This window comes from Acyrthosiphon pisum, chromosome X (assembly GCF_005508785.2).
Source record: "Acyrthosiphon pisum isolate AL4f chromosome X, pea_aphid_22Mar2018_4r6ur, whole genome shotgun sequence".
NCBI classification, from domain to species: domain Eukaryota; kingdom Metazoa; phylum Arthropoda; class Insecta; order Hemiptera; family Aphididae; genus Acyrthosiphon; species Acyrthosiphon pisum.
The window spans coordinates 54,308,901-54,320,012 of NC_042493.1; the positions used below are offsets into that span (position 1 = coordinate 54,308,901).

Below are 11,112 nucleotides of genomic sequence, written 5' to 3' on the forward strand. Positions count from 1 at the left end.
CGTCCTCCTTAAGGGTTAAACATTTTAAAAACAAATAAGCTAAGTTAGTCTTTCATAAAATCAAATCTTATAAGTCCATTTATGTAGGTATCTTAGTGCAATTTATTATTAATTATTATACATAATATTAAGTATAAATTATATGAAAGACATTAAATGCAATATTATATATTAATAATACAATTACATGTAAATACGTACCTACACATCTAGACTCTAGACTCTATAGAGAGCCTATAATATTATAGCCAATAAATTAGTCATAAATAGGCTCAGTATTATCATTGTTACGCCACGCGCGGTTTTCTCACCCGTTAAAACACAACAGTATTGTCATCGGCATTTTTAAATCGTTAGAGCGACACTATAGAATACTATTGCGAACTAATATCCTAGAACATTTTGTCCATCAAGTATAACGTGCAAGAAATACTGTATAAACACGTAAATTAATCGAATTCGCAAACAATATTTTTTTCATAGCATATTTTTAATGAATTTTAATGGTCTATCATTGTTCGTTACACAATACGATTATATACAGACACCAGTACCTACATAAGTAAATTAAAATAACGAACATACACTTTTAACAACATTGTGCTGCAGGTCTCGAGTAGTAGGTAGATATAATAATTAATAACAATTTAATCGATTAAACAGATCAACTGCACGTTGTAATGCCGTAGTAGTCGGACTGTTGTGGAACACATATTATAATACATATGTTTCTAATCCCGTTTAAAGCCATGTGTTTTGTAATCAAACGGTGAAAATAGTTGCAACGTAGTCCGAATATTATACCAAGCGTGCGGCGCGACGGTGGCAACCCGCCCAATTTAGACGCGCGTGGACGTCAAAAACCACAGTGGCAAACTGGCAAAACATTTTGTCTCAACTGTGAACACACATTATAGGTAGTATACGAGTTTATTATAGTAGGCATGCTGCAAGCCTGTGATACGGCGCCACCCCACACGAGAATCGAGATACACCCAAATCAGACTCGTTTAATAAAACGTAGGTATTACACGTCTGTAATAAATAATATAATACATAATACCTACGACACGGTTGTCTCGAATTAAACAGCAGTAGTACACTCCGGATTCCGAAGTTCGAAATATAGATTGCTTTTTTGCCCACACAAAACTCTAATTTCATGCACACACTATAATAACATTATCCTTCTTATTTATATAATATTATATAATATTATTAGGTAGGTATGTTATCGAAATGTCGAAAAAAAATTAATATGCTCTGGGCGATAATAGTTTTAAATGATCATTGCGAAAAGTTATCATCCAAGGCTACTTACTAAATCCATATAATATCATATATTAAAATAACCGATAACAAAATTGTCTGGCATATATAAAATATTATGTGTCTTCTCGTATACACATTTATAATAATAATCGATTGTTGTACAAGACTATTATTTTAATACCAACATTACAGAGTGGTAGTGAATTAGTTAGTGACATGTAATTGTTCACGTAGGCAATCAGCTTACCTATACTGAAATGAATAATTATATAAATATATTAATATTATACATTCCAACAGGTGAATAAGCGCGCGCGGTCAATGTTCGACTGTTTAGGTATCTACCTATGTAATGCGTTTATTCATTTATTGTTCTAATTTTTTCTTGATCGTTTCTATTAACTACATTACCGGTTTCATACATATGATAAACAGCAAGTCTTAGTCTTTTAACTACCAATAAGTTATATTGACGAGGACGCAACTTATAAACGTTAAAATGTGCTTAAATATAATGTCTCCAAAAATGTTATTAAATACCTACCTATAGGTAGGTACACTAAAATCGTAGTAATAAAAATAATTTTTTAAAACAAATAGGTACGTTTTAAATTAATTTTTCAATTGACTCATAAAAATAACAAAGAGTAAACACAAATAAAACATCATAGTTTAAAATTAGAAGATTTATTTTCCCTAGAAACTGGTTAAAAATGTATTTAAAAAAGGAAAATAACATTTTTGGTATATTTTCAAGCAAATAAAAAATCTTATATTTTTAATCAAACAATGAAAGTTTAAATTATTTAAGTTATCCATAGGTATTAGGTATGAATAACCCGGTAAATGGAAGAAACATTTAAATGCACGAAGTATAATATATTATATTTTTTATAAAAAAAAATGTCTTATTAATACTCTATTTTTGTAATTTTATATAACTCTTCAGAAATATAATTTTTCGTTGAATTTTTCAAACGTATTTAAAATATTAAAATCTGAATATACATTATTCAGGAAAAATGTTCTATATTGTATTTTGGTAAAATTACATTTTCGACGCCATGCCTGCGTTTTGCATAACATACTCATCGAAGTACGACTCATTTAGAAAAATAGCCGTGATGATAAGCACAAAAATATTATAGCACATATTTCTTTACTAGGCCTACTTAGAATATCTCAATAAAACGAATATAAAATAATTGAAGCTGGTCCATCATGTTTTGGGATGCAAAAATGTGAAATGAATGTAAGCATTGCAAACTACCATAAAAAAACAAAGACACACATATTATTTACATATTACATAATATATCCATCTGTAAATTGTCTGTAAATTCGACAACCGAGAAATGGCAAAGTAAGATTTGATTGATGACACAAGTTGCATATCTAATGTAGGTTAAAAGTGTGCGAATTATGGAAATGTTAATAAATATAATATAGAACCTACCTACTTTTGTTCATTATTTAAAAATGGATGCATGCACTAACCTTACCTATAGAATCTATTATTTTTAATCTTTCAATTTGTATTATTATTAATATTTCGCAAAACGCACATAGTACTATCTAACTCTTAAAAATCGTTACAATTGCGGTGATTTATCAAATCATTATTAAATAATATTGTGTAACAACTGCAGTTTCATAATATAATATATAGAAATAAAACTATTAATTTACCTGTTCCGATTCCGATAGTTAAGTACAGAGTTACCAGACTGTTGGCAAATACACTAGTCATCAAACAAATGCTCGCAAGTATGGCTCCCGCAATAGTCACCAAACGACAACCATATTTGTTAACGAAAATACTAGCGATGGGTCCTGTAAAAAAAGGTCATAACATTGATATTAGATATTTAGATCATAGTGAACACTTTTTAGGAAGAAATATTTCACAAGGTTAATTTATGCGCCTATAACAATTTAAAAATAATAATAGCCTATCACATGGAATGATTAATTCTTTGAACTAATAAAAAAAAATAAAATAACTTTAACGTTACTTTAATATATTATACTACTATAACTACTTAAATATGCGGCATTATTATATTCTTAAAACCAAATAGGTTTAGGCCGCTTAGGGATTAAAATATATGGGTGATGTTGCTAATATACAAAAGTTTTAACTATAAATAGGTATAAGGTCAACTAGAAATTTGTTAGCATCATATTGTTAAATTGCATTATTCTTATGAAATCATACCATTTACATAATGATTACAAATTAGGGCAACAAATGCATAATATTCTTCATTATTTAGGTTTAGTAAATTACGTCTAAGAAATATGCGAAAGAACGAGAAGAAAACATAATTTTTTTGTTGCATTAACTCTATATCCACGTGTTACACACCACTCATACTCAAATAGTTAAATATAATTGGAATTTGTCCAGAAAGATATGAATGTATTTTATAGTTTTTATTGAAGAGCTAACAATCATTATACAGTAGTGTCACCTCATAACTAATAACTTAAATACCTCGTCAAATCTACATTACCCAACACACTGGTTTGTAAACAAAGATAACTAAATATATTATATGCACAATTACGTGAATATTATTACATGTAAAACAAACACAGTACCTTTACCTACCTATTATTATTATAATACAACAAATAATATTATTCTAAATCATTCCCATTGAAAATTAACATATTTTTTTCAGTGGTGTGGAGTTCGGCAGCGTATTACAACTTTCCGTCCGAGAGAATTATAAATTACATTTATTTCATTAATGACAACCGATACCTATGCACAATTTTACCACTGTATTTTAAAATGAGTACAGGTTTCATCTTATGGAAAAAACTTCTATATCTCAAACGTAAATTAATGTTTGATACACAATAAATTATGTATGGAAAAAGAATAATTATTATTTTACATAACGAGTTTATAAATTATAATGAATAATCTTTTAATTTAGACTTCACTGAATACTCGTTTCAGATTATTTCATTTCATTTCCCCAAATGTAACAAAGGACTTATATTATGATTTACATACTATATTACTAGATTATATAAATGTATTTAATGTACCTAATGCAGTATATATAACTTCATTGTGTTCGTTAAAATTAGGAGCATCATATAAAGATCAAACGACGTGAAGTTGATAAACATAAAGAAAACATAAGCCAACAAATAAATAGATACCTAGGTAATAAACAATAAAATCTATAGTAGGTATCTAAAATTAGTTTGGCATATATTATGACTAAGGTTATTAATAATAACAATTTAACGCCGTGCCATTTGAATAGCGGCCATTGAGAGCGTGTTATACACTTATTATACCAAACGAGAGAAAAATTGAAAAGAAATTCAAATTTAATTTTAAAAAAATTTGTCGGTGTACAATAATAGCATAGTATAATATGCATAAGTATACTTATAGGTACTATAATAACTATAATATTACCTATAGGTACCTCGTATTGTAAAATACAATCGATCGATAGGCGATTGAAAATTTTTATTTTTACAATGCATATATAATTGATATTTTTGATTCAGAAAAATGTAGAAAATCATAAAAAAACTAAAAGGAGTTTGAGGCTCAAGATTTTACAAGATGTTTACTATGATAGCTTACAAGATACAAGGAACTAGGTTGTAAAAAAGCGTATAAGTAGGTTGGTAAAAAAACGCAATTAAATCAGATATCGCCTTAAGACGATTTTACTTCCGAAAAATTTCAAACATTGTTTGATACATTTGGATAGCATAGGTATACAATAAACTTATGAACAATATTCCGGTCAAATATACATTTCGATAATTGAGCGAGGAACAACTAGCTGTCAGCGATATTATTATGCCAAACAAAATTATAAGATGTTATATTATGAAAGAAACGACGATGCCAGAATATTAATGTGCTACTATTTTTAACTTGATGGGGGCAATTATCAAATTATTTGAAAACAGTTATTGGGTTTCCTATAAAATTAATTCGTAGGAGGTAAACAAGGGAAACCACCACTATAAAGGAAACCATATAAAAACCATATCAAACCATTTCATCATGAACAAATTTCATGTATTTCCAAGAATATTTTTTATTTTGTGAAAACAAATTGTACATACAACCAAGCAAAATAAATAGATAAATGGTTAACACTTATTAGTTATTACCAACACCAACAAAAATTATCCATGTTCAACATATTTTGTTTTTTATAATAAATTATAGTTTCACTTAAAATTGTATTAAAACATTAAATCGACAAAATAAGTAATTATTGTAAAGCTGTTTTTTTAAAGCATTGTTTCAATTAAAACGCTTGCATCTCATACCTCATAATTTGTTGCAATGTTGCATACGTCCAAATTATGCATATGTGTTAACAGTAAAACTATAACCAACAAACAATGCATAATATTATCTAATTTTGTGTGAAAATGATATAAGGCTGTACTCTAGACACTATATTGATTCTGATAACTAGAGACCGGATTTATATGCACAAAAATACGTCAAAATATGCTTCTAAAAATGCTCTAATATGCTACAAAATATGCATTTATTTTTAAATATGCACTTAAAATTGAATTGAAAACATTTTATTTAAAATTATGTAAAAAATAAGTATTAATTAATTGAGTAATAAAATAGGTACTTCTATAAATGTTTTAATAGTATAAAAAAGTATATTTTTGTCATCTTCACTAAGTTTTTCACCATTTAACGTTATTTATCGTTAAGATCTATAAGATATTAGCCTTGATCAGCTTCCGTCGAACACCTGAACTCTATTATAGGAGCTACGAATTTATTTATTTTAATATTATAATAATATATACATATATGTGTGTATATCATCTTTTTTTGGTAATAATGACTGGTCGTAATATTATCGATATTATATGGCTGTGAACGTGAAAATACGACGAAAAACAAATATATGTGTTATAAATAATAATATGCACTATAAACCTACAAATATGCATTAAATATGTATTTAATAGGTAAAAACGTTGAAATATGCAAAATATGCAAAATACAGTTCCTGTTATTTTAATAAGAATAATCTAAATCGGAGACAATTCTCATCAGATTTCAAAAAGCTCATTCCAATACATAAATGCATTTGCATATAAATCCGGTCCCTACTGATAACTTTTAGAATAAGCAAAGTATGATCAACGATTAAAGATTATTAAAATAGATTTGCATAAAAGCATAATATATTTTAAAGACCCATTTTACAAAAATCTAAAGAGTTTGCAAAAATTATATTTTTTAGATTCTGGACAGATTTTTGTATCTTCATCACATTTTGAGCAGACTACTAATCTCAATGCGGTTATAACTATGCGTGTTATTAATGATTTCTGGAAAAATTGAACTGGTTGGTGTAATTCCTAGTACTCAGTTGGAAAAAATCGCGAGCATACCATAAATAATAAAGAGATGGATGAGGCATACAAAATGTAGCATTGGTTACTGAATATTGGTATCGACTATCATTGGTTATTGATTATTGGTAATTGGTTATCATTATTATTGACGATAACAAAATATTATCATTTAAAGCCGGGTTCACCGTGTCCTGTAAAGTAATCAGTTACCACAGTTATCTATGGGGTATAATATGAGAATAGTAATTTATAAAAGAATAATAATCGTAGACTTGAAAACTTAACAAAATGTTTATTATTAATTTTTAAACTAATTAAAAACATTGAAAATAAAAATTATGTTTGGACTAATTTTAAACCTTTTATACCATGAATCTATTTATAAAATGATACGGTATGTAAGTCGGTATGTAAGTATGTTGGATCTAACTTATATATGGCTTTTTTGCAAAAATAAGTTCTACACCTATCGAATAATAATTGTATGAACATATCCTAAGAAATAGGAGCTAATCCACACTTCTATTTCACTCGCAGAAACGTTTACATTCCTGTCTTATGTAATGATAATTCAAATTCACTATAACATATCCATTACAATGGCCTGTTCGATAACTATTTAATACTTTTGAAATCTTATATACAGCAGTCAGCAGAGCGATTTCCCTGTATTTTCATTAGACCTGTGATAACTTGGACCTTCGCTTCAATAGTTATATGTATATTTAATAAAGACAAACCCGTAAATTTGCATAAAAATTGTTTGATATCCTTATCATTAAACTTTTGGGAATTTGTATTTAAAACATCTTTTAAAAAATATGGTAAAGAATTTCTGTTTATTACTTTATTATTTTAATTATTACCTACTATAAGTATCTAGATATAACCATCTCTCTTTGTTTTACAAAGTTAAATTGTACAGTTTATTGCTTAAGTACCTATGCTTAGGTATATTTTGGCTTTTTATTTTATTTTTCATGTAAAGCATAGAATACCGCAGTACCTACCGTATATAGGTACAATATTAGGTAAATTCAACCTAATTTAATCATAGTGTTTCATTCGAAACAAACACAAAAATAGCTAACTTAACAGATCAATACATGAACTTAAAAAAATATTTATCTTTGCTTACGCCTCCAAATTGCGTTTTTTGTTTTACTAGAATAATGTATGTATTATTTACATTATAGTTAAGGTTTAGTATTAAAAGGCTTGTAAAATATTACAATACAACACACTTGCAAGTTACAAAGTTTATACGTATAAATACAAATTTATTTTATAATATTAACTACCATATCAGGTTTGAGACTTTCCTTGTCAGTAGTTGTATGCGATAAAAATGATCATGCTATATTTTTATTTTGTGATTTTTTTATGAAATTTGTAACTACCAAAAAAAAATATATTTACCTCCAGATTTAATATTTTAAGCACCAAAATAAATTACCCTCAGTGGATGTTAGAAATGCATAATTAAATTGTGATTTGTATTATATATATTATTATTTGTTATATAGACACCCTATAACATTCAATACTAATTGATTATATAATTCTTATAACAAACTTGTTTTATTTTTGCATTAAACCTTATAAAATATATTTTATAATGTATAAATAACATTATGTTCGACATGAATATACAATTAGTTCATAAATGGCTAATATTTTTTTTTAACAAATAGATACGCGATGAAATTAATAAATTGAATACAGGTGAAAATTAATTTCTCAGCTCCGTTAGTATAACCAATAATATTATGAACACATAATCATTTGTGGACTAGGTAGTATACATAATTTTATTAGATAAACCTTAAGCTCTATAAATGCAGCTTTAATAAAAAGCAATTATATACGTGTCCTATAATATATATAATATTATATTACATCAAATATGAATAAGGTACAAAAAAAAATTATTTATAGTTGTCATTTATTCATTATCATATATGATAAGAGATATTTATTATTAATAATTTATTTCCAAGTGTATTCGTTAAAAATAATAACGCCAAATTTATTGAAACGACTTAACCATCTACAAGTATTTATTTTTAAATATCCTGAAGAATATTTTGTCGGTGAACTTAACATTAAAATTAAATTGCTTTAATATAATATTTTATTCCTACTTTGGATAATCAAGTCTCAAGTATAACTATGTTAGTCCGGATATATTCACAAAATATGTCTTATTCAAACAATTATAAGTACTTTAATATATTTTGATCAAATATTGGCATTAACACTTTATTATAAAGCGTCGTTGCCTGTAGTACGCGCGTCGTATATTATAAATAATAATAATACCTATATTATTGTCTCCACTGCATTCACGCGGTTCATACAACGGAACCAGCGTGCGCATTTCGTGTCATCATTATATAACACTATTGGTCTTGGAAAAATACGAAAAAAAAAAGTATGTTTTAAGATTAAAAACACAGATATCGTTTTGTGCATCACATATTTAAGGTTATTCAATTAAAATGACATTTTCATTAAAAAAAGTATTCAAATACGAATATAACAATACACAAGTGTATTTTTAAGATTCAAACTTATAATTTTTCTTTTTACTTTATTTATAGGTAGGTATAATCCACGCGGCGTTTAAATATTTTACGATCTTAATCACAAATGTGAAACGTTTATCATAATCTTATGTTTTGCCGTATAAGGATATAAGAGTATACATTATAAATTATAATAGTATACTTACACGGCTCAATTTTTAATAATCTAACGATTAACACTGTGAACACTGAACGCATAGTTTGCGTGCGCGGCTGTTTAGGAATTTGGCACCCTGTGGCAGTACAAAAACTAATCATCCACCCATCTCTTCAAAACAATAAAAAAAATAATGATAATAATAAAAGGAACCAATGAGTTTAAATTCGAATTTTATTACGATGATAAATATACAATATTATATTATATCCTAACCTATATTATAATATATATATACCATCTCCACCCATTAAGCAGTACCGCCTGAGGCATGTGCACTATAAAATCAGAGTAGGTACTCATCTAACCATGCGCAGGACGCAGAATCCTGTTCGGATTCATATCGGATACCTTTACCTGTATTTTATAAAACAATATATTATAATAATAATGCCAATTAACTCATATTCGATTTCCTAATAAGACATGCATAATATATTATACGTATACTCAAAAATGGATACGAATAACATTAATTGTAATACGTACGAGGGGTGGTGAAGTGCGCATTATTATAAAATGATTCTCTTTTTTTATACATAATATATATATATATATATTATATTTATTATATTATATCATAAATTCGCATGTGAAACGAAACACGTCGTCAATGGTTGATGCCGACGCACATCTTGCGGCGTGAGATCATGATAAAAAAAACCTATCAAAAGCGTCGAACGTTTAAATGAAATAATTTTATTCAACTCGCGTGAGCACATTGATCCACGCGGTTTACACCGGTTTTCACTCGACAGACGAAGAAAGAGAGAGAAAAAACTGATTTTTTTCAAGTCAGATCATAAATTGTGGCAGTTAGCCGTTGACGAAATAGAATTTTTTTTATAATAACACTATTAAAATAATTATATTACAAGCCGAATGCATGTATTTAATGCCTGAAGTTAAGAGTTAAACAGAATCATACATTTCTTATGTTAAGGATTCCGTATATTAATTACTTAAGAACTATAGCACAATAATTTTGACAGTTTAAAATTGTATTGAAATAATAATGAACTAATATTTATATTGCATACCTATACATTATTTAATTATAATGAAGCGTATAAATAGGTTTTGAAGCTTATTAACTAAAAAAATAATAATAATATGATAGGTTAGTGAAAAGTGACAACAATCTATTTTCAAACCATATATTTATCAAAAATTCAAAAATATTCAATTGTTACCTGAGCATAGAGTAACTCCAACCAATAAAGATGCGATCCATGCAGTTGCCCCTTTACTTCCTTTGAAAACGTCTAAGAATTCTGTGTATAGAACTCCAAACGAATAAGTCACTCCATCAGCTAAAAAAAATGCATGGATTACATCAATTATTATTATTATTATTATTATTATTTAGGTAGATACTTTGTTAGATTTTTTTTTAACTCAATGATTTCAAAAAACAACAATTTACATTTGAAACCTTATGAAAACATTCTCATTTGATATCTAAAATTGAAGTCCTGAAAATTATAGATTTATTAAATTTCATGCCTACGTGAAATATAATAATTTATTTTACTTGTCATTGTTTTTATTCTTTATTACCAAAAATGGTTTTAGATATAATTTACTGGTATATTGTTTGAAACTGTACATATTATCACAATATCACACTAAACAGCATAACTTCTAAAATTCATTGTATGGTACGTGAATAACATAGAAAAAAAAATACAGGAAAAATATCGGATA

The 11,112-nt window shown here is 27.1% G+C and overlaps 1 protein-coding gene across 1 annotated transcript in view; it reads right to left on the minus strand.

Moving 5' to 3' along the window:
* Positions 1-11,112, minus strand: part of LOC100161575 — a 54,894-nt gene that overhangs the window by 35,393 nt on the left and 8,389 nt on the right. The window contains exons 3-4 of the mRNA XM_001950206.5: positions 10,599-10,718; positions 2,962-3,105 (exon numbers count right to left, since the gene is read on the minus strand). Of these exons, the coding sequence (XP_001950241.2) occupies positions 2,962-3,105; positions 10,599-10,718 (264 nt within the window). The remainder of the gene's footprint in view (positions 1-2,961; positions 3,106-10,598; positions 10,719-11,112) is intronic.